Source organism: Hippocampus guttulatus, chromosome 3 (assembly GCF_054856545.1).
Source record: "Hippocampus guttulatus isolate MCC_2025c chromosome 3, RoL_Hgut_1.0, whole genome shotgun sequence".
In the NCBI taxonomy this organism is placed as follows: Eukaryota; Metazoa; Chordata; class Actinopteri; order Syngnathiformes; family Syngnathidae; genus Hippocampus; species Hippocampus guttulatus.
The window spans coordinates 10,516,652-10,541,692 of NC_141263.1; the positions used below are offsets into that span (position 1 = coordinate 10,516,652).

Below are 25,041 nucleotides of genomic sequence, written 5' to 3' on the forward strand. Positions count from 1 at the left end.
GATGTCTCTTTAATAGAAGATTCAAACACAGTTATGGGAAACCTTAAACAACCACGTTTCATACAAGTACAGTATCCTTAAAAAAAACTGTCACAGTACTGTAATGTGGGAAAGTTAAAGTATTTTGCATGGCTGTCATGACATTTGTAACGATACCTTTCCCTTAGTTAGCCTCAGTTTTCACTTTTCTCAGCTAATTCCCGTTATTCTAAATAAATTTACCACATCTTTGAGAAATTTATTGGCTATTTCATGGGGCCTATTTAAAATTATGAACAAGATGCACCTAAGCACTGTACCATGAACATTTATAACTATGTAGGTTTTTTTATATTTGACTAAAGCCAAAAAAATAGAGAACAAACTCACCCAAATGAAGTACATTACCTTTTGTCCAGGGGGCAAACCAGGATCACAGACTGCCAGAGACAGTAGTTTGACCAAGAGATCTTGGACTTGACCCATGCTATCGCCCACATTGAGCAAGCCCTCTTGTAGCATACCCAGTGTTGGGACATCAACATTCAAGTCCAGGCCCAAAACTTTTCCAAAGCCTCGCAAGAACTGCATCAGCATCAAACAGTCAGACACTGCACGGCCTGGAAGGATCAGCCCGGGAATTCTGGAGAACTCAGGTAGAGCCTGAAGAAGACAATATGGGTAGAATGCTTCCTATAAGTTCAAATTTGGTGTCACCTTTAAGATGTGTCCAATGTGCCTGGTTATTAACTTTAATAGTATGTAGTACTATAAACAGCCACTTGAGGGCATAGAAATAAAAATATTGCTACGACAGACTTATTTGGTGTCTTCAAGACCACCAATACTGATTGTCTCACAACGCCATATTTAACTAAACACTTTCAGTTCCTTTTCCATGCACGCATACCGGCAATATGCTCCGAAATATCTTCATAATGATTGTATCAAATTGCGAAACGGTATGATAAATAGTTTTTGTTTTACAGCACTTGTTTTTGGATAAAAATATCTACCACCAAAGAATGTGATGTCCTGTTCCATCTAAGACAGCCACATATGCAGTTTTTTTTCCCTTTTATGCTTTAACCATGTTGTTGTGTGTTTTGGTCTTTTCAGGAAAAATCTGAAATACTGAGGAAAGTGGTCAAATGGCAAAACTTGTAAAGTTTATCCCAGTCTGTGTGTAAGGGTTAAATGACATCCAGACATCTAGACTATACAGCATAGCTACATGTATATAAATAAACCGATCACTTAAGATCTTAAACTACCTTCTGATCCGACAGGCACATGTCTTCATTTGGCTTCTTCAGCTCTCTGGCTATCTCCAACTCCAGCCTGCGTTGCTCAAGCTTGCGCTCTTTGTTGAGACGCTTCTCGTCCCTTTTTTCCTGCCGCAGGCGCTCGCGCTCCTGTGAGGTCCGGAGTTTGCAGACGCATTAGGAGAAAAGGTATTGGTCCAGAATCGTGCATTTGTACATTTTTGTATACTAGCTATGTTTGCGTGTGTGTTAGATTGCAGCTATATGCATTCAAAGGAAAAGTGCTCGATGGTCCGAATCTTTGAATGGAAAGAATGAACAATATCATGGGAGAACATGGGGAGATGACGAAGCTATAATGACTTTGTTTTGTGGCGAGGCGTTGTGGTGTCCAAACTACTGCCTGGGGGCCATTTGTAGTCCACCTTCCTTTTTTAGTGCCCTGGGTAAAAAATGTGGGGCCGTGTAAAAGGTGTGAGGATCAAAAAAGCTGGGTGGTGCGACACCCCCGAGCACTAAAATGACCAGTTACTACTAACAAACTGTGGTTTAATAGAGAGGGCAAATGATGCAAAATAACTATAATCAGAGGCAAAAAGATTCAAAGTCTGGATATTTCTAAATAAAATGAAGTGAAAATAGGTTAGATCAGTTACAGCATGTTTTGTTAAAAATGGATCACTGTTTTCCCTCGGTGCCGAAGAAACTATACAGCCATGATTGAACATTTTGAGGTGGTATGTTGATATTGGCGCGCATATCAACTCAAGAAAGATGGCATTTTTTTTCCTGAAAAGTAGTGGTTTTGGCGATGCGGTGATTCTGCCAGACAGCATCACTTATATAAAAGAACATTAATTTTCCAGATTACTTTTGGCCTGGAAAAAGTTTGGACACCCCTAGTGTGGTCAAATTTTGTGTGTGTGTGTGTGTGTGTGTCTTCATATGTGTGTGTTGGTCTTTTGATTTTTCGGCCCATGACTACCTCTGCTTTCTTGCGAGCCTCAACAGCCTTCATCAGCATTACATGCTGCCTCCTCCTTTCTCTCTCCTACAGTGGCAGAAAAGAGAGGCACATTACAGTAACAGGGACAACTGCAAATAGCCCGGTCAAGGTTGTACAATTTTAGTATGTATTAATACAACAGAAATGCTCTAAATTCATTAGAGGCACCATACTTGGAACAAACACAAAACGATGCTTCACATGTATACACTGTCACATGTATGGTGGAAGCATTACGTGAAGAATACAGTAGTACGATGACAACCAAAAAAGCAACACATAGATGCGATACGTAGTAGATGTGATGACAGGCTCAAAAAAGAGAAGCAGCTGGAATCAGTGACGGCGCATCTAAGCTAAAGCGGATAGAATACAAGCGACAAAATGTTGGTTGCCAGAAGATAATATATTGTATTAGCCATTGGTGACATTTATTTGACGCTTTACTAATATTTAGTGGAGGGGACGACAAAAAGGAATGATGAGCTTACAAACAGAGCAGTTACACTTGAGTGGATTTGGCAGTTTTAGTATTAGCACAGTATGAGTCTGCGGAGGATGAGACATCTATTTTGTTCTCTGGTGTATGATTCAAAGTCTTCTGCAAAAGGCCACGTGAATCACCCGTGACTGGCTATCATTTTATTTGATCTCTTCAGGTTTTACCCTCGACAGTATCAGACTAATTCCCACTGTGATCCACCAAAGGACACAATTACCAGTAGTTTTGCCTGCCAAGAACATTACCGGCAGTGAGTGAAATGGTTGTGAGGAGCATTTTTACATTGGGAAACGGGGGGAAAAAATCACAACAGGATGGGTACCTGGTAGCACTAGGAGTGGTATGACGTATTTTTATTTATTTATTACTAAAAATGGAATGTAGCAGTGTTTTCTAAGTCTGAAATACAGTGTTTCATTGTTTGCAAAATTGTAATCATTTTATGGGTTTTTACACTATTGTGGTGCCTCGACGTACAACAAAATGAACATACTCTCAAGGAGCATGGTGGAAAAGCTCACGCTGAACTTACTGCATGGTAAAACGGCTGACCCGAGCTGGAGTAGGAGCGTGATTTGTGATGAGTAAATTGCATTGAGCTTGGTCAAAGAACAAATTTAACTTGTAAATCAAGGTAACACTGAATATGTTAGCAAGAAGATATCAGAATTTTGCGATACGGTTTGGTTTACCATTTTGGCGTTTAATCATACACTTTTGTGTTTTATGTTTTAGTATTGTAATTTGCACCTTCAGTTTGTATGTGGGTCCACATGGATTGATACAACAGCTTTTACAGAGCATAAGGGACAGATAAGATAGGCAGACCTTAGATTCAGCTGCAGCTAAGCGTGTGTGAGGAGGGCTCCAAGCACAATAATCAGGCTGAAAAAAAATGCTATACAGAACCCATTTGTCCCCTCGGTGTTATCGATCGCGGCGATGATCTTGCTACATGCTGTTTCTGCCGTCAAATTACCTGACAGTGACGTGGGTGATTCAACTTACGCACGCGTCTCCATTGTCCACCATGAAAACAAAATGATTCAAGTAACGGTGAATAATAGAGGCTGGGGCGGGTTAGAGTTCAGCACTCAGACCGAGAGACATGCTAAACGTCTGGGCTAACTGTCAAGCTCTCGTCAGTAGGTTTGTAAAGTGGTGGAAAATTTTGAGTTAATTTTCACGGAAATTGTGGTAATTAATTGTGAATATAGGGTGATGAAAATTGATCATATTCACGAAGAAATGTTAACTTTTTTTTAGAAGCAGACATCCACTTAAAATTGTTAGCCCGCCTTGCCCACATGTGAGGGCCTTATAGACGAATGGAACCTCAATTTCGTAATTTTTTCATCTACAGTTGACATCCACTCAGCCTTCAAAATAAATACGTTTGACTCGACCATTCAATTCCAAAAATCAATGAACGTACAGCTGAGGCGTTGTGTAAGGTGTGTAAAAAAGATGGCAAGGCATAATCTACAATGCAAGCTTTTATTAACAACTCAAGGCAGTTAGTCTCCCGGTCTTCTCGGCACCACTCGGGCAACATCACCATGACCCAGACCTTCAAAGTAAAAGCAAGCACTGTAGTTACACAGTCTCACCACACTTTCTTAAACCGCATGGTGGTTTATTTAGCAGTCACACACAAACAAGCACAAAATAGTCTGTGTACGCAGCTGCTAAATAAACCACCACAGGGACAAAGAAAGCATGGTGAAACTCATTATGCTGGTGTGCTATTTTTGAAAGGGCTGACTTTTGTCAGGATGTATTATGCCAACACTGCCCCAACTTGCTTGAGTGTTGCTGAGTAGACTGGGAGAGCTGATTGCCTTGAATTGTTAACTCATTCAGTGCCAGCCATTTTCAGACCCTTCTTTATCCTACCACGTGGGGGAAAAAAATACATCAAGATGTACATGGGATTGAAAGCCTGAATTCTGGAAAAAACATTGAATGAGTTAATGCTTGAATTAAGCTTGCTTGAGGTTGAGGTGAGAAATACGACAGAATTCAAGAAAACAAAAATACAAAAATGTCATCTTCTCCTCATCAACTTCTTCTCAAGATTTTTTAAAAATAAAAGTTTGTTAGACGTCAATTAATCCATTTATATATTTTTTTTATTATTATTTTTTTTAATATATTCTTTTTTTCAATGCAAAGCAAAAGTTATTTTCCATAAAATGTATTTTTTTTGTTCACATGTGAGGGTAAAGATTCCATCTGAATTGGATTTACAATATATTATTTTTTATGGGACTAATTGATTTGGTTTTCATATGATTCAGACTTCATGGAACGGAATAATGATGAAACCTTAGGTTCGATCTTTATTGCTGGAGAAATGTTCTCCTTCACACAAGAGGCAGCCAAATTAACTAAGCGATGTATCAAAAATTGCAGAATTTGTAAATCTAGGTAGTACTGTGCTTGCACTGTGCTTGCTTGAAATCTTTTTTTACGCCGGATTATGCTCAAATCCATTTTCCCCGACTGTATTTATGTTGCCTATTAAATGGCACGAGCCTTCGTAGTTTATTCCCTTTGACGGCCATGTCAAGTCCTCTTCTTGGAAAATGTATGTAATTTTGCACCCTGGTACTCATGACAACAAACGCTACTCCAACACAACAATTAAGATGATGTGTGTGATGGATGGAAACTCCTCGAGTGCACTTTGAGACACAGTGAGTGTGGTTTGGCTAGCAGTCTTTTGCAATGCATTCCGAGTAGAGGAAGGAGTGGGGGGTGGTATTGTAATGGTGGGAAGGGAAAGGGAGGGGGGGGGCAGAAGCTGCCTGGCCAATGTGACATGGTCAGTTGTCCCTCATGACGAGCAGATGGAGGCAGCATACTGACTTTTTTTATGTCTTTTGTTTGTTTTGCTGGAAAGCCATGCAGAAGAATGTAGTATGACAGCAGCCAGTGCTACATACACTTAATGCATTGCTATGACAACCATAACACAACCAGTTACACGATGCAGGTGTTAGATGTACAAAAATAAACATACCCATACCATATCTAGTCTATGCCTCTCCAACTCCTGGCAGAGAGAGTTGGCAAAATATTATGGAACAGAAGTGATATCCAGAACCAGAAAGCATTGAGTTTTCATATTCATAATTAATCACGACAAAAGCTTCTTTTGCTGAGCAGTAACCAGTGTTTAAGTTGTTGTGAGTTTACCTGGTGCTTCAGGATCTCCGCCTGTTGTCTCCTCAGCTCCTTCTCCTTGGAGAGAGAAAAGAGATGAGGCAGGAAAATCAAAACACTGTGATACTCCTGCCAATCCCTTTTTTTCTTTTTTTTTTTGAGGCCATGCCAACTGAAAAGAACACTAGCGAGCTTCAAAGTAAGAAAACAGTAAAAGAAAAGAAAAGCAGCTTTCAAAAAAAGATTTTAAAAAACATGACTTTAAAGCAACACACATTTCAACGTTCATTTTACTTCATTCTATCAGGCAGGTGTATGAGAACATTAAAAATGCTAATAGCAATGGCATCTGATTCCCTGGAAAAAAAAAAGATTTATCAAAATGACAAATCCTGTACGCTGCCATACTGTTGACGTCTTCTGTCTTCTAACACGCTACTGGTCATTTTATACCACCCATTGTGATATAAAATTGCTGTATAGAAGTGACTGGCTAATGCAGCCAACCCGTGTACTGTGCAGTGGCGTACAACAGGTCCATTACAGTGGTACGAAAAACCTGACAGATTCTCACCAAAATTTATGTTGGCACGTGTATACATGTGCTAATCATAGTTATATATATATATATATATATACACGGATGTGAGGTATTGACATGATTTAACGATAGTATTTTTCCTTAAAATGATTTGTGTACTAATAGGCGAAAGGTGGCACTAGAAGTGAGGGGGTGGGGGGGGGGGGGGAACGTGACTCGTAAGAAACAGTTGTGAGGACAGAGCCTCTTAGCCTCTTATATGGGTGTGAAGATGAATTTAAAGAATAATGGGTTGTAAAAAAAACTCAACGCCTTTTATTTTAACAATCTGGGTTTTTAACAATCCATGTATTTAAAGTGGTGATAAATTAATTCCAGGGCTTCAGTAAGTCATACCTTTATTCGCTTTTCAGCCTCCAATATTTTGGCATTGGCTGCTTCTTCTTTCTTTTTTCGCTTAGCCTGCGAATAAAAATTCATGTCAAGAACAGATGCATGCCAATCAGTCTCGGACGAGCTTGACTTTTGCCTCTGATTCAGCCCAATATTTGCAGCTTCCTGGTTTCAGCAAACATTCCATGCCCCCAGAATGCCAGTCAAATTTGTAGAACACTGCCAATGAATTATGTATCTCTTTAACACGTAATTGTGAAAATGTTGAAGCCTCCTGTTAAGAGCGTCTTGTCAACCGTGTCGACTCAAAATTGATTTAGTCCTAAAACACTTTGAAGCTGCGGCATTATAATTGCGAGCGCCTGGATATGCGCGTTTGTGTATGTGTAAGCATCTCTCTCTGTTTGTGTGTGGCACCTTTTTTTCTTCTCTCCACTCGACCCACTTACACTGAACTGTTACTGTTGTCTGATGGGGGAAAGAAGACCTTTCTGTCCAATTTAAATAAGGTCTGAAAAGGCAGCAACCGCCATTTTAATATTCAGCAGCTGTCAACCAAGACCAATTTAGCATTAGTTCCATATGGAATTATGCCTAAGAAGACGCAACGCCTCCAAAGCATGCCACTATTCAGTAATGAGCTTTAGGAAGATTAAAAACACTATACAGTAGTCAAAGGCGCTGCAGCTATCCAGGAATGTTCTGCTTTATCGGGCGCTGTTGGGTCAGATTCTGTTACCTCCAAAATTTGCTGTGCCCTGAGTTCTTTTTCCATCCGAATCTGCTGAATTCGCTTGATCTTTTCCTGTTGGAAAAAACAAAACAAAACGTTTTTTGTTTGTTTTTTGAATGCAGACATAATGTTTCGGGTTAATTTGTCCAATTACATCATCACAATTATCACCTCTATTATATGAAAGTCTATCGAAGTAGAACTATTGCTTTTATGTTGCGAAAAACAGTATTGGAAACCCAGCTATAGATTGACAGACAAACAGATGATAAATCCTTAATGTTTTAGGATAAACAAAAAGCATTTTCATTTTTACACCATCTGTGGGGGGTTTTTTTGTGTTGCTGTTTCACTGTTATGAGATTCCCTTCAAAGAATTCTCCCAACAAAAGAGGCATTAAGCTGTTTCTTGCATGTCCCCGTTTAAACAATTAAAACTAGCTGTGTCTTTAAAACAACCACATAGCTTTGCCAAAGAGTTCTTTAGCTTGATGACATTGCAAACCGCCAGAGAAGGCTAACGAACAGAATCTGTCATTGTTAAAAGTAATGGATATTTGAACCCAAAAGGTGAAGCAGCACATGTAGACAGATAAAAGAACCTACAGGCATAAATACTTTTTCCTCTTTGTGATTAATATTATTGCTGCTTACTGAGGAATTTTAACAAGCCCAATAATAGCGCCATTTCTATTTTTTTCTGACACCAGCTGGCCAATGCACACACACCAAAAAGAGCTGCAGAATGTACATTGAAGCAAAAAAAAAAAATGCAGCAAGAACTGTTTCTTTAAATTCTAGTTATTTATGGGCACTTTATGATGTTACAAAGTGCAACGTTATGGAGTGCTGTTTGTCATATAAAAACACAAAGTTCTTTTGGTGGTTTCCTTTCATTTTAATAATGAATGATGACGAGTCTCGAATGTTGTGGGTTATGTGGGTAGTGAGAGAATGAATTAAGCTCATGTCTCAAGTACCACTGTACATGACTTAGAATTCTTTCAAGGTTCTCCCATGACCCTTCATAGATCAGCAGGTGCATCTTTCTGCAGGAACCAGTGCTAATGTGTTGGGAACACAGACAGTTCTTGGGACTGTTCCTATTGCTCTCTCGAACACTGTTACCACTGTCCCATTAATAAAATACATGCAATTTTATCAGGGTGTACATCGGGCATTTCGAGAAAATATGTTAATATGTTCGAGTGTCAGACCGGTCCTGACAATCACAACTGCTAGCTGCCATCCGTCTGACAAGCAACCCCCCAGATTCAGAGAATGACATACGAGGTACATCTATTGCTGTTAATTAAAGGAGTTCTCTTTTTACCTGAAAACTTAACCACATAAAAATACTTGGGATAAAATCACTATACATCAATACTTTGGTTCATTTGGGCAAAGAAAACCACAAAAGTATGTTTAATGCCGGCGGTAAAATGAAAAGCAAGACTATTAGGTTAGAGGTATTGAGTATTTTTTAGCTACACAGTCACTGGTTTTCAAGAGGAAAGGAAATCATTGGTCAGCAAAGGCATGGAGTCCACGTACCTGCTGCTTAAGAATCTTGATCTGCTCTTTTTGCTTCCGTCTCTCCTCTGCCGCCATGATAGCTGCAAGAGTCAAGAGAGTTTCTATGATTGACTACAAAATCGGCCTACACAGCCAGAGTCTCAAATGCATTCGACTGACAGATTTCATAGCCCCTAATTGCTCCTGATAGGCTCGGTTGGCATCTTTCATGCCATTGGTGTGAGACTAAATTTGTGTCTCTGAATGTGAATTAGGAATCAACAATCAACAAAACCCGTTGATCAATCAGGTAACGCAATTGATTCATTCTTCTGTTGGATTTTTACATTCACTATTACAGTGGACCTTGTGCACAATCCAACTGAAACTGAAAGTATGTTTTCACTTTTCTTGTAATGCAGCTACTCTTTGTTGGTGGACTTTACTTTGTCAACATTTATTGTGTGGGAATACCAAAAGGTGAGTTTGAGGACTCAAGTGTATGTATTGATGTGCTAACCACATCTGCATGGGAAATCACACTCCAGTCACTTGCATTGGTTTAGAGTAGCTAGCAAATTTATTAGACTACCCTGTGTTAGGTTTGTGCCATAGGTACCCCAAATTAAGAGCATTGCTAATGACCATTGGTATTTGCCATTTTATATTTCTGTAATGGTTAATGCACCGGTATGTAGAAGCTCTTTAACCAAATGATATTTTTAATGCTAAAATATATATCACTAGCCAGATGTGGTCATTTATAGTTTTGCAAAAAAAAAAAAAAAGTAAAAATATTTCTTGCGTAAAATGTGTACAGTACTCACATTAATTTGCTTACAAACCTTAACATTAAAAACGTGTTTTACTAGTTCAATGTTGTCTGCTGTTTAAATTTTGGTATAACTGAGTTAGAAGATGACATCATATAGAAATTCCTAAACTCAAACCTCAAAGTGAAAGAGCGCATATTAAAAGCTCTGATCAAATTCATCTTCTTGTGCAACAGATCTATAGACAGCTGTTTTGAGCATGTAATCAATACACTTGATATCCAGGTGAAAGGGACATGTACTAGCAAGCTCTCTGTGACAATATAAAATTCTACTCGTTAACATCTAGTGCTTCACTAGAAATACTTGTAGGACACAGATGACATCTAGTCCAGAGTTTTATCTCACAAGTAACATGTAGTTGTCCTATGAGTATGCTGGAGTTGTCCGTGCAGTATTGTCATACAGTAGTCGAAAACAACATTACTAGTAAGATACTAGCTATTCTACTACCATAGCCTTGGCATTCTATTAGTGCATCGCACGAGTGACGACAAACAGCGTGCTTATACACTGACCTTAACTCAATCCAACTTCCACAATATCAACCAATGAGCAAATTCAGAGTTGTGAAACAGCTGACTGTCCAGTATAGACTGGTTTAAAAAAATAAATAAAAGGTTCCTACCTTGCTGTTTCCGAGCTTCTTTGGCGGCACGTGCCAGTGCCTGCTTTTCTAGTTTTCTCATCAGTTTCATCTGGGCTGCCTGTCGGGCTATTTCTGAACACCGGAAAAGAGAAAATTTGTCAGTGAGGAATTTCTTTGCCTGACCTTCCTTTGCTCAATGAATGATGAGGGGGCTGTGCTTGATTAGGTAAAAGTGGACCAAGGACAGTGGTCGGAAGTACAAATAATGAAATAGACTTTTCAGGTATCTATACTTTTGAGTATTTTTCTGCTGGCTTTTTACTTTTACTCACTACATTTGAAAACACCTATCAACACTTTCTACTCCGGGTGTTGTCAAAATAGGTTCAGTATTTTCCCTCCCCCAACATCCACGGATGATGACACAATGTATAAAAGACGTAAAGAGGCGGATGCCAAGTCCACCGTGGTTGAGATCTTAAATGGTTTTGAGCTTGGAGACTTCAGGTGGCAAAATAGGAAATGCAGCAACACGAAGGAACCAATGTGCATTCACGACAATGACGCAACAGATTCAGTCAAGCAAGAAATTCCCCATCCGTGTTTTTTTTTTCAAAGAGAATTTTTGATGTTCACTACAAGAATGACTCTTGGCAAATCTGAAAAGGTATCCAGTTAATTTAGCTATTTATATTTAGTTGAATCAGTACTTCTAATTTTACCATTTTAATTACTTCGACATATCTGTACTTCTAAAAAGTGTAAATATGTTTGCCACCTGCAATCATGGAAGATGTCATTTATTTGATATATTAATAGATATTGCAATACTATTATCAAACCACAAATTGACACTACTCATAGTTCTGCTGTTTCTATGATTATTTGCGAAACTTGACCCAAAGATACTGGAACTCATTTTCTCTACTGACCTTGAGCTTCTAATTTGCGCAGGAGTTTGACCTCACTGGGGCTGGGACCTTCCGTTACCAAGGGATCGCCCACATTCGGGGGTCGACCTTTCCTCCGCCGATTAGCTTTGGCACTGTCGCCAGCTAACTGACGTTCCGAATTGGGGGGACGACCTCGCCGGCCTTCCATTGCCAAAATGTGAGGAATGACTTCCTCTTCCTTTAACAGGTTCCACTGTAAACCCTGAAGAGCCAGAAAATACATGCAGAGAGTTTGGGAGGGGGAAGTGGTGAACAACATTTAACACCCAAGGAAGAATTTAATTCGGAATCAAAAATGTTTCACTGGAGCTTAATTGTTGATTTTTTTGTTTTTAAAGATATAATCAATGTTCTTATTGAGGTTTGAGGGAGGTATAGAAACCAGGTTACATGGCAACACAGGCCACCTGAGGAAGTAAGTTCATCACTAGGGTTCTGCATGATTCCTGTCCCTGCCCTGACAGTGACTGCTGCATAAAGCTCAGCCTGAACAGGGATCAAGGAGAGGGGGGAGAGAGAGCGAGAAAGTACGGAAAGCCATTGTAACATTTATTCCATACCAAGGATGTTCATCTTAAAGTCAGTGTACTAGTATGCTTATTATCCTCAGTAGTAAGACAATTCAGAACACAAGTACTAGAATGAGAATCATGTGCCTGTAAAACGACTCTTTTACTAAGAACCGTACTTATAAATTACAGGTGCTCTACCAGCGCGCTGAATTGTCTTTCTACTAAGGACAATGAGTGTGTAGTTCAGTGACATTAAGCTGGATATCATGGATACCAATAAATGCTCAAATGGTTTTCCATACGAGACACAGAGAGAGGGAGAGGGAGAGAGATGAAAGGCGTTCACCTGGGGTCCTTCTCTGGCTTCATAGAAGTCACCAACCCTGATCTTTGCACTGAAGCTAAAATTATCACGCGTGATGCCACTTATTCCATTTCTGGATAGATACTACAGAAGAGAAAATAATAAATGGCGTTGGTTTAGGCAGAAAAAGGCGAAATTAGCGACATTGAAAAAGCAGTTGGGAGACTAGACTATAGATGGGAGGGAGTCTACAGTTATAGTGCATCTGTGCAGGCTTTGCTAATCACGATAAAAGCCAGAGGACAACAAAAAATAAACATGAAAAAAAAAACAGCAAAAGCTCTTAAGGGAAAGAAAAACAGTTGTGACCTTGGGGTGCACAATTCAGGCTCTTTCTAACTCTATCTGTGGCCAGACATTTCTTCACTCCCTGCTGACTGATGGATGAGCAGTGAGTGGATACTAGTGAGCAGCCATTTTTCTATTTTGACAACTGCACTAAAGGTAGTTTGACGATCACTGTTGAACCAAATAAACGGTATCTGTACAAATGAGGCCGAAGCTGTGCATCCCAAAATTAACCATTAATCATTGCTTTGTGGAGGGAGAGGGAAGCAAAGTGGCAGAAGAAGAGACGCTAAGAATAACATCTCACACTATTAGGGTCACAGGAAGCAGAATGAGGGTAGTAGGGGTACACATAGCGTCGGCAAAAGTGGAAATGATATCACAAAGATGCACATTGATTTGTTTGAGCATACATAGATACCTTCATCACATCTGGGTATTGTCTCAGTTTCTTGCCACATGGTGCGTAGTAGGCTACATCCCCCTGAGGCCGCCCTGACACGTTTTTGATTCTCGTTTCTCTCCGCCACCTTGGTTTTTAACAAGTTCAAAAAAAAGAAGGCCATTAGCTTAAAAGAATATTTGTTGTGAGACATGACTACCGTAGATGGTACAGATTGATTTGAGCCGTACCCCAACTCCAGAGGTGTCATCAAATCCTTCTCATCCATCACACGCTTTCTCTTTCCTAAACCTATAAAAAGATTCAATGGTATTTTTACAGCAAGAATACACAAGTGCAAAATGTTGTGGCACGCGCACGCGCACACGCACACACACACACACAATGTACAATATATTTGGGAATTTTATTGTGAAAATGTAGCTTTTTGGGGAATTTGAAGATTACTGGAATACGGCTCTCAAAATATTATGAATGAGCTGAATGAACAGTAGTGTGGGAAAGTTGGGAAACTTGTTTGCTGCATGTCTCAGTCACTTGTATGGTGATATCGTCGAAAAAGTTGCCACTTTAAGAGTGTGAAAAGCAAATCGTAACATGTCCTGAATTTTGTCAAAACACTTTGATCACAGGTGCCAATGCTCTTCAAGATACACATTACTTGAGAATTCTTGTTCGAATGGGCCTTCACGTCAATAAAGATAAATGAACAATACTGTTACAGAAAAGATGGAGCACAAAGGCTAGACAGCAATGACCGCTTTGGCAACAAATACGTCCTACTTTCTCTGATGTGGATAAGTAATCTACACAGATCACAGGTGTCAAAATAGTAGTTTCACAGGCATGCCATGACAAGACCTCGGCTCTCCGGTTCCTGTCTTCCTTCTCGTTTTCACAAGGTAATGATCGCTCTTCAACATATTGCGTTAAACAGCACAGGCCATGCATGAATCGCATTCTGCAGCTTTTCTTTGCAGTATTATATACAGCTTTAATGATGATAAAGTGAACATCTGCTGCTTGCAACAAGTCAGCAAGAGGTACCAAACCAATCTTCATCCCTCTTTTTTCCCCAATGAGTCTGCATGAGATATTTTAATACATTACCTAATGGAGAGGCTAGGCTGTAGGAGGAGGAGCCAGGAGAGCTGTGATAGGCCAAGGCACTGGAGCTGGTGACAATAGTGGGCGTCTTGATGACCTGGAGATTGAGAGGAGAGCAGCTGGTGGCTGTGTGATTGGCTGAGGTGTTCAGTAGTTCTGGGCCTTTGGTTTGCCCGCGGGGAGTCGTTTCCTTCTTTGACGAGCCGGATGACAGCGACCTGGACTCCTTGACTTTCTTTCCAGAGATGTCACTGTCTGAGTTGCTGTCTGACTCTAGACATATGCAAACAGATTACAATGTCACAATGAAGTACAGGTAATCTGCCCTTTGTTACAGATTTATAACTGCCTTTATCATTTTTTTTGGTCATTTTCAATATACAAACAGACAGGTCAAGATTTTACAGTTGCACCCTCAGTAAAGTGCTGCAGCATGCGACATATTTCAAATGAAGAAAGATGCAGAGAAGGTCCCCAACAAAGCTCCAGTATGCACAGTATGCTTTTGAGTGTTGTTGTATTGCTGCTCTCTGTATTTCTGTTAAACCCATCTACGGCATTTCACATTATATGCCATTAAGATAACAAACTTTCAATAGCAAACTATAATGTTATGGAATAGTTATGGGGAAAAAAAAAAACATCCGAGCCATGTTGTAGAAATTCACACAAAAACCATCACAATTCTTTTGGATAGAGGTGACCAGGGAATATTGATCCATTACTCCTCAATGGCATTGTGAATTTACAGGAATTGGGACATTCTCCTATACTTCTCAATCCAAAGATGTTTACATTGCTTGATTTGTGACAAGTAGACCACACAGGACTTGTGATGTTTATAGCTCCCACAAATTGTGTACAGCACCTTGCAATGACTGGCTATGCACAATCATGAGAATTAACATTCAATTAAATTAAATTTTAAAAAAAAACCCTCAAGAGATTTCTTATGCAACCCCAACTTTCCTCCACTCTCTGCTGACAAAGAAGTGGAAGCTCCATTTGTTGGATTATTAGCAATCTAAGCAAAAGAGCGGGCAGCAAAAGAGCGGGCAGGTTGATTGGGCATTTCAAATTGGCCCTCGCTGTGATTGTGAGCGTGAATAGTTGTTCATCTCCGTGTGCCCTGCCATTGGCTGGCAATCAATTCAGGGTGTACCCCGTCTACTGACCGAAGACAGCTGGGATAGGCTCCAGCACGCCACGCGACACTTGTGAGGATAAACTAATTAGAAGATGGATTGATGGTTGATTTAAAAGTGTGATTTCTGAGATCGTTTTTCACCTGCCCGTTGTCCAAACACACTTGAATTTGAGGTGTTAAAGAAACAGTGACAAGAACTGGTGTTAATTAAAAACTTGATTCAGGAAAAGAAGAAAAAAATAAATAAATCTGAAAAATTACAGAGTATGAATTAAATTTGTTAAAAATCAAGCTGAAAGGCGAGTAACATATATAAATAATGTGTTGAGTGAGGTTTGTACCAACCTGACAGGCTGTCGTCAGAGTCATCATCGTCCTCTTCCTCCTCTTCAAGGTCATCATCATCATCATCATCATCGTCATCGTCGCCTGAGTCGTCAGATTCCTTGTTAGCGGGGAGACCGGCCGCAGGGTTACAATTACCAGGAATTCCCACCCCAGGAATGCCGACACCGGGAATACCGACTCCTGGGATCCCGATCCCAGACTCTCCTCCACGAAACAAATCGACTAAAGACTGTACCAAATGGTTCTGAGAGAAGCCTTTCCAGTTCGCTAAAGGCCCCGTTTGTCCCGGTCCTTGTGTCAGGTTTGGCGTCTGTCCCTTCCCCTTTGGGTTCTTGCTCTTTCTGGAGCCATAGCTCGCGGCATGAGGTGAGGTAGTAGGTGGCTGCGACACAAGCCCAGCCTGGGAGCTTGTTTGGGTCCTACTCGCCCCTGTGCTAAGATTGACAGGCATTGACCCACCATCAGAGTCACACTGAGGGGACTTGCCTTGAGAGGCAGAGTTTTTGCGAGGTTTGGTGATGAGGGCCAAAGGTGCGTCCTGAGTGGTGCTTTGGATGACTCCGTTGGGGTGATTAGGTTCAGGAAGCCCGAGCAGGGCGCTCGAGAGGAAGAGGTTGGAGTGATTGTTCTGGGGTGGAGGAGGCAAGGCGGGTGGCAACGGAGAAGACAGAGACATCCCCTTGGGAGACTTGTTTGGCCCCTGCTTCCTTGGCTCGGCTGGGAACGTCTGTCCTTGGGACATGAGAGTCTGGGAACAGGAGGAGAAGAGCGGAGAGAAAACAAGAAGGGGCAGTGAGTTGGGGGGGGTGGTGGACGGTAATAGCAAAACCGAGAGGCACAATGAAAGTTCAGAAGAAAACTAGGGAAAATGGAACAAAGTGCAGTTGCTCAAACTGTTAGTTTGTATTACTGTTTGATTGGGCAGCGGACTAACTACAATGCAGACCTCTAGTACAGTGGAACCTCGGAACTGACCCTGAAAGGGTTACGATAGATTTCCATGATTTGACATGAAAGGATTTGGTTATCATTTTGATTTTTAAATGTTTCCAGTTTTACAATAAACTCCTAGCAGCAATGAGAAATAAAAGCTTGAGCTATGCATTCTTACATGGAGAACTGTGTGAGTGACACAGCATTTATTGTTTCTGCAGTGTTCTTTGACAATAGACTCTCGGGGGGGGAAAAAAACATTTGAAAAAGTTTCAGTGTGTGCTGCATTAAAAGTGTGTGGAAGAGGCAAAGCCTTTTTTTTTTTTAATATGGTCTCATATTCCCTGTGGGTCCGGACAGTGTACAGTGAGAAATAAAAATAGGGTCCGGACCATGTACAGGGCGAAACAAAAACAACAGTGTGAGTCCTCCACTTTCTCCTATTGATGTGCTGAATTCAATTGAGTTAGTCGGCTTACCTGTTTCAGTCTGAACTCATTGATCTGTGCAAGTGAGTCTTCAAGCAGTTTCCTCCTGTTGTTTGCTTTGGCACTGCCCGCAGCAGCGTAGTGATGTGGCTTCAGTGAGGACTTGTGGGGGCTAGTTACAGATGAGGTCAAAGTGAAATCCTTTGGGGAGGTAGACAGCGGGAAGGCCGAGCATGGGGGACAGGGCACCGAAACAGGCTTGGGGGAGGAGGAAAGGGAGAGGGGCAAGTGCTGAGGGGACGAAGAGGACGGCAGCAGTTTGGGACGTTTGGGAGACGCGCAGCTGGTGAGCGCATTTGGAGAGTGGGTGAAGGCGATGGGGGAGGAAGACGGCGAGGACTCCCTGTGTGGCTGGCTGAGGAGTGCCAGGGACTTTGAATTGGCAGCTAGGCCAGTGGACTGGATCACACTGAAGTGTTGTTCTGGTCTGGATCTGGAAGAGTGTATAGCCAGTGGTGAGCTTTGGGACAGGACTGGGGGAGACACGGAATGGGCTATGGGAATGAGGGTTGGAGGGTTGGGGGGGGCTGTTTGGATGTGGTTCCCCTGGGCGTCTGCTGTGTGGACCACAAAGTCTGTCTTTCCAGTGACTGGTATCAGAACCTGGGGAGGAAATAGACATTTAAAAAGCCTTCTTAAACAAAGCAAATAGTGATCCCTCGCTACTTCGCGGTTCGTTTATCGCGGGTTCAGTGCATCGCGGATTTTTTCAAACATATTACCATTTTATTTATTTATTTATTTATTTTTGCATATACATGGCGTACAGTACTGTATATGTTGCTCTATGTGACTCGCTGTTTTGCAGCTTCTCGCGGACCGTTTGCGGACGTTTTTTTTTTTAACCTGTTTGTTAATTGGACGCTACTTTTCGTTTATCGCGGGTGGTTTTGGTCCCCATTAACCGCGATAAACGAGGGATTACTGTATTCATCCTCAGCCATGCATATTTGGTGTGACATTGTATTAATTTATGCCCAAGATGGCCGCTTGTGCGCCAGTGTGTTCGGCGACGCTCCTGCCATTTCGGGTTTTTTTACTTTTCGCAATGCTTGTTACCTCCCTAACAGCGTCTCGGTTGCTTTATGATCGCCGATCGTTGTTATTGATTCAACAACACGTCCGAGATTCGGCCGCGTTTTGGCAAGACGGTGGTGAAAAGACGCTACCTCCGTTCTTGGCTAACCTGCCGGCTAATCTCTTCCGCGTTCGCTCGCCCCCTTCACAGAAGCGCCGCCGCCGCGGCAAACGTAGCGGTCAGCTCGTGAAGCTAAAACGGGATCTGAGACACACTTCGATCGCTCCGGCGTGGTGTGCCCTCGACCCGGTCACCTCGTGCTTGCTAACAGTCGTTGGCTCTCCCATCGCGCCACGGCATTTCTACCCTCCACGCCTTTCTCGGGGAGGAATCCAGCGAAAGCTTTTGAGGGAATTCCCCCGGGCTCGGCGATCGGAAGAGGCAATCCCTCCCGTTGCTACTCCCACAAGGATCGCGTTGTTAAACGCCCGGTCGCTGACGAACAAGACCCATATTCTGAGGGAGTATTTCCTTTCCAATGACTTGGATTTCCTGTGTCTGACGGAGACTTGGGCAGGTACTGGTGAGTACAACGCTTTGCTTGAATTGTTGCCACCTGACTGTGGTTTCCTCGATACCCCGAGGACATCAGGCCGTGGTGGAGGAACGGTGAGCATCTTTAAGAACAATTTCAAATGTAAACGGTGCACATTCACCACATCGGCCACCAGCTTTGAAGCAACCTTCTTTGAAGTCGGTCGTGTTTTCCCGGTGCTCTGTGCTGTCATTTACCGTCCTCCTAAATACAACAAAGACTTTTTAAGCGACTTTTCAACCTTTCTTGCGGAAATCAGGCTGAGATATGATCATATCCTCCTAATGGGGGATTTTAATATCCATGTGTGCTGTCCGGAAAAAATGCTAGCAAAGGACTTCTTAAGACTTATCGACTCTTTTAATTTCGTGCAGTATGTGAGCAGCCCGACACATGAACAAGGTCATATTTTAGACCTTGTCCTTGCTTATGGTCTACCGGTGTCAAATCTGGAAGTCCTTGAAAATGGGATTTCTGATCACATGGCAGTTTTATTTGACGTAGTCTTATCGCATGCTGCTGTGAAATCTGCCGCTCCTAGTTTTAAACGCCAAATTTTTAACCCTCGCACTGCTAGTCGTTTCTCTGATGCCTTTAATAACCTTTGCGTACCCTCGTCGAACACAGAGGAACTCACCTCTTGGTTCAACTCATCATGCCGTGCCATCCTGGATTTGGTGGCTCCTTCAAAAACTGTGCTCCCAAAACCTAAACCCTTGCCATGGTTTAACGACATTACCCACGCAGCTAGGCAGGGGTGTCGCAAAGCCGAACACAAGTGGAAAAATGACAAATTGCATGTCTCTTATCAAATTTGGAAAGACTGCTGGCGTAACTACCAGCTCACAGTAAAAGAGGCCAAAAGAGAATATCTGTCAGACCTTATTCAAGCTAACCGTCACAACCCACGCGCACTATTTAAAACGATAGATTCTGTACTCAAACCCCCTCTGCCTACTTGCTCGGATTCTTCACCCGAGATGTGCAACAGATTCCTTCAGTTTTTCATTGATAAGGTCTCTACAGCTAGGACTCCGGTCTCAAATACTGCATCTGACCCCTCTGTCCATGTTCCATGTTCAGCTGTGCTAAATTCTTTTGAAACTGTGTCCTTGGCGCTTTTGGAGGATGTTGTTCGCCAGACGAAGCCATCTGGCTCCCCTTGCGACTCTCTTCCTCCGCACTTCTTTCAGGAGGTTCTCCCGAGTGTTGGCGCATCAGTCTTGGATATCATCAACAGCAGCCTCTCTTCTGGTGTAGTTCCCCAACAGTTTAAACATGCTGTGGTCCAACCCTTGATCAAGAAACCTGGTCTTGATCCAGATGTGCTGTCAAGCTTCAGGCCCATTTCCAAACTGCCTTTGATTTCCAAAATTCTGGAAAAAGTGGTGCACATGCAGTTGAAATTTTTCTTGGATGAACATAACATCTTGGAGGTCTTCCAGTCAGGTTTCAAGACGATGCATAGCACGGAGTCAGCCCTGTTACGCGTTTCTAATGACATCCTCCTGGCAAATGACTCTGGAGACCACGTGTGTCTAGTTTTATTGGACTTAACTGCAGCATTTGATACCGTGGATCACAGTATTCTGCTGACTCGTTTGCAGCACTTGGTGGGCATTGGCGGCAGTGCTCTTGAGTGGTTTAGGTCCTATTTAGCTGACAGAACCTTCTGTGTCAGCCTTGGCTGCTCTGAGTCACGCACTGCTCCCCTGTCATGTGGTGTTCCACAGGGCTCAATTCTGGGGCCTCCGCTGTTCTCGCTGTATCTGCTCCCATTGGGTTCCATCTTAAGGAAACATGGTATTCCCTTCCACTGCTATGCAGATGATTGCCAGATCTATGTCCCACTGAGCAAGAAAGACGCCTTCTCATTAAGGCCACTCCTATCCTGTCTGGAAGAAATCAAAACCTGGATGGCACAAAATTTCTTGAGATTCAATGAAAAGAAGACAGAGGTGATATTGTTTGGTCCCAGTGGCCCTTGTACATTCCATCCTGTAGACTTGGGCCCCCTGTCTCCTTATCTTAAGTCAACAGTCTCAAACTTGGGCCTTAAACTGGACAGTGATTTCAAACTCGATCGGCAAATTGGTGCCGTTGTTAAATCCAGCTTCTTTCACCTTAGACAGCTGGCCAAAATAAAACCTCTCCTCTCACATGAACACTTTGAGACAGTAATTCATGCCTTTGTCACATCCCGGCTCGATTACTGCAATGCCCTTTACTTTGGAGTCAGCCAGTCCTCCATTAAGCGCCTTCAGCTGGTCCAGAATGCCGCCGCTCGCCTCTTGACTGGTACTCGTAAGAGGGAGCACATAACTCCTACTCTGGCATCCCTTCACTGGCTCCCCATTCATTTTAGAGTTATTTTCAAGATCCTCTTATTTGTTTTCAAATCTCTGAATAATCTCGCGCCACCTTACCTCTCTGAGCTCATCCGCCCCTACACACCTGCCCGGCGCCTCAGGTCTGTGGACCAGACTTTATTAGAAGTACCAAGAACTAAACTGAGGCTCAGAGGGGATCGAGCCTTTTCTGTTGCTGGTCCCTCTTTCTGGAATGACCTCCCACTGAACATTCGGCAAGCCTCCTCGCTGCCCATCTTCAAAACCCTCCTCAAAACTCACTTGTATTCTTTGGCATTCGACTCAGCATGACTTAGATTTGTGCTTGGTTTTACTGTTTGGTGCTTTCTACCGCCTTTATTACCGATTTGTCTTACTGTTTATTGTGCATGTTAAATTGCTCCATGTACAGCACTTTGTATGCAGCGATGGCTGTTTGAAAGTGCTCTATAAATACTGTTGTTGTTGTTGTTGTAATTTGGTCCTCAAAGTAGATGCTCTTATTTTCAAAATGTTTCGCTTAACTACACTGCTTCCAGGACGTGTATGTGGATGTCAAGATTTTTTTTTTTGTCCAATCACATCTCAGCCATCACGTGTTGCCATGTCAAACTCATTTGCCAAAGTCCTTTAGCATCAATCGGTAGTGCTGGCTATTGTTACTTAAAACTGTACAAGCAATGGGACTGAGATTTCAACTTCTGTCCTCTGATTGGGCAAAGAGAACCTGTTACAGCCATGTATGACTAGCTTAGTGCTAGTCATTTTACTTCATTTCTTTTGTTTTTGTCATGCTATTTGATAAATATTGATTGTGAACTGTTCCAGCTACATGCTGTTATTGTAAAGCATCTTTGTATAGATTGATGATTTCTGTAATATAATTCGTTATACAACTCCCCACTGCAGGCCTAGGTGCCAAATGCACGGCCCGCCACTGATGTTGAGCATTCATATTTACCTTTGCTTTCTTCTTTATCTGTTTCTCAGAGTCTGATAAGTCATCGTCCTCGTCTTCATCATCGTCCTCTTCATCATCCTCCGCGAGGTCCTCCAAATCACTGCTGAGGGACCCGTCGCTTGAGCTGTCTGAAGACGTGCCTGTTTCACTGTTACTTATTCCAGGAGCCTCTGCTGCCTTTTTACGTTGCCTCTGAATTGAGAAAAGGGCAAAATGCACATCACTAAATGTATTTTTTGTCATTTTATATACAGTACAGTAATTCCTCGTTTATCGCGGTTAATGGGGACCAAAACCACCCGCGATAAACGAAAATCCGCGAAGTAGCGTTCAATTAACAAACAGGTAAAAAAATATATATACAGGTATATTTTTTTTAAGTCCGCAAACGGTCTGCGAGAAGCTGCAAAACAACAGCGAGTCACATAGAGCAACATATACAGTACTGTACTCCATGTATATGTAAAAAAAATGTAAAAAAAAAAAATATATTTTTTTTTTGTTTGAAAAAATCCGCGATGCACTGAACCCGTGATAAACGAACCGCGAAGTAGCGAGGGATCACTGTATTACATTTTTTGTGTCTGGTGAACAATCGTAGGAACCAACAACTTACCCTTTCCTTAGTTTTTGGAGCAGCAGGGTTTTCCACTGTCTTGGCTGGGCTATTCTGACAGGGACTGTTGGAGGGCTCTGCTTTTTTGGTTGGATTGGTCGATGCCTGAACAGGGATCGGACTTACACAAAAGCTCCCAGGCTGCGTTGTGGGTTGACAGACGCCACTGCCATTTACTGCGCCATTCACCCCTTGAACATAAAAAAAGATTGTCTGTTTCACCTATTCACTTTTCAGAGAGCGTGGATGCACAGTCTAATAAACTATCTGGAACCAAGTACAAAATGGACTGAGGCAAATATTGATTTGAGCATCTAACTCTTAAAACATGCTGGCTGCAAAATATACAAGGCCAATACTAACGGCTGACATAATAAAAGACTGAAATTGAAAGGGTGCAGGGAAAAAAAGATGACCGAAGGAAAACCAAAAGGCATGTGTTGCTGGACGGAGAACAATTTATTTGTCTCGAAAAAAGGGAAATTGATCAGGAGAAGGGAGAACACTGGAACGGTGGGAACTCTAAAGGCAAATGTCACTGCCGTCATACAATTGAATTAATATTTTAGGGGAGAAAATGTCTCTGCATTTGTGCAAAAAATTATTTGAATAGGCACGGAGAATGACTTCATCCTATCTTCTATGTAGTGAGAGACATCAGCAATTCTTGCAAGAATGTCCTAATCACTCTCAATGATTAAACTCTGGACAATTGGTGCCTTTTCTAGCTTTTTTCCTGTGATGCTATCACAGAAGGCAAAGAAAAAAATTAGATGACCGTCAAGCCAGAATACAGCTTCTGGTAAGAACACACTTGAGTACCTTATGTTAAGGCTGCCAAGCACAAGCACATTTATATTTTTAACTTATTTCAATATACTTGACATCTAGCTTGAAGTCGTACGAACAGGAGAAAACTGGCAAAAATGGAAAAAGACAGTCTACTCATGTGCACTAGTTGTCCTTGTAGTTGTTGCTGAATTTTCTCAACAGTGATGACAAAGGGAATACTAGTACAAGGAACCCAAACTGGATATCAAGGGTATGTAAGAAATATTCAAACGGAGTTTGACACTGGAGTGAATTAATTCAGTTTCCACTGTTTCATGAGGGAAGATTCTGCGAAATGCAAACAAATCTATTGACTAGCTTCCCGGAATGTATTGTGCTTGATTGTTGTGTTTTCACTGCAAATGTCATTGATTCTTCCAAACAGTTGTAACATAAGATGAAAAATGCGATAAAGCAAGTTGTTCTCCAGCATTGTCTTCAAGTATTAGTAGATGTGTCTGTGTGGCATACCTTTAGGTGGTTCTTGGCTATTCTTGCTGGGCATTCTAATCTGAACAGGACTGGCGCTATGGTTTGGCTGAATGTGTGGGGTAAAGAATGGAGGGAAACCTATGAAAGAAGGAAGAAAGGCAGCGGCTCCTCGCCCATGGGCTTCAGCAGCTCGCCACCACTCTGTCAAGAGGGGAATCAACGCAGTGTTTGCAATTCAAGTGGCAAAAATCAGTCATTACGTTTCAGTGTTTTTGCACTGTCCCCCTCCACGTCTTACCTGACAAGGCTCCGAGCTGGGGGTGGGCAGCCAGAGTAGCTGGCATGCCAAGGGAGCCAAGTCCTCCAAACTCCGGCCTGCTCACTCCAGCAGTGTAGAGGGCCCCAAAGGCTGGGTGGTTCACCAGAGGAAAGGCACTTGACAATGTGGAGCCAATGAAGGGCTGCTCTCCAGCTGCTCCAAACAGACGGCCTGAAACAAATCAACCAAAAGTGAAAGCTTTAAAATGTGGTCATAGTTGTGTACTTTATGAAGAACTAGGGCTGCCAAACTTGTTGGAAACTTTTTCACATGGCTATAGTACAATTATAATACGTCAGTATTTAATGTTTTACAACTGCTTGTTTTCAAACATTTATTGAGGTACAATTTGGGTTGAACATATGTCAAATACATTATAATGAGAGTTATTTAAATAAAGTTTCATTTTCCTACACTTAAGCAGTGTTCTTGTTCAACTGTGCACGCTCTTTCAGCGGCTTCCAAGAATATGAAAACAGACAACCATTTTCTTGTTCTTGAGGGATACTTCTGGCCTACTATGCTACTTTTACTGTTGGTCGTGACGGTGGTGCTCCTTTTTAGGTGGAACTTGGTTGAAGATTTTCGGAACCAAACAGATTTTTTTTTAAACACTCTGAGCCATATCCACGAGAGAGTGAGTAAACTTCTCAACTCAACTCAACTGTATCTATAGAGCACTTTAAAACAACCACCGCTGTATACAAAGTGCTGTACATGGAGCAAATATCATATATACAACTTTAAACAATCAATTCATAATGAAGACAGTAGAAAGAACAAAACAGTACAACTAGGATCAATTCTGAGTCATGCTGAGTCAAAAGCCAAAGACTACAAATGAGTTTTGAGAC

At 41.9% G+C, this 25,041-nt stretch overlaps 1 protein-coding gene across 8 annotated transcripts in view; it reads right to left on the reverse strand.

Moving 5' to 3' along the window:
• The window catches only part of baz2ba (bromodomain adjacent to zinc finger domain, 2Ba), a 103,274-nt gene that overhangs the window by 14,564 nt on the left and 63,669 nt on the right, over positions 1–25,041 (reverse strand). For 4 of the 8 annotated variants that reach the window (XM_086106676.1, XM_086106675.1, XM_086106670.1 and 1 more), the window contains 20 exons: positions 24,167–24,358; positions 23,908–24,069; positions 22,606–22,796; positions 21,990–22,181; positions 17,059–17,670; positions 15,644–16,394; positions 14,155–14,424; positions 13,275–13,335; positions 13,063–13,171; positions 12,336–12,437; positions 11,457–11,679; positions 10,564–10,656; positions 9,142–9,203; positions 7,594–7,659; positions 6,858–6,923; positions 5,954–5,998; positions 5,784–5,810; positions 2,230–2,295; positions 1,254–1,394; positions 388–642 (listed from right to left, as the gene is read on the reverse strand). In XM_086106676.1, the coding sequence (XP_085962802.1) occupies positions 388–642; positions 1,254–1,394; positions 2,230–2,295; positions 5,784–5,810; positions 5,954–5,998; positions 6,858–6,923; positions 7,594–7,659; positions 9,142–9,203; positions 10,564–10,656; positions 11,457–11,679; positions 12,336–12,437; positions 13,063–13,171; positions 13,275–13,335; positions 14,155–14,424; positions 15,644–16,394; positions 17,059–17,670; positions 21,990–22,181; positions 22,606–22,796; positions 23,908–24,069; positions 24,167–24,358 (3,686 nt within the window). The remainder of the gene's footprint in view (positions 1–387; positions 643–1,253; positions 1,395–2,229; positions 2,296–5,783; positions 5,811–5,953; positions 5,999–6,857; positions 6,924–7,593; positions 7,660–9,141; positions 9,204–10,563; positions 10,657–11,456; positions 11,680–12,335; positions 12,438–13,062; positions 13,172–13,274; positions 13,336–14,154; positions 14,425–15,643; positions 16,395–17,058; positions 17,671–21,989; positions 22,182–22,605; positions 22,797–23,907; positions 24,070–24,166; positions 24,359–25,041) is intronic. The other 4 variants (XM_086106678.1, XM_086106674.1, XM_086106677.1 and 1 more) reach the window with 2 other exon arrangements.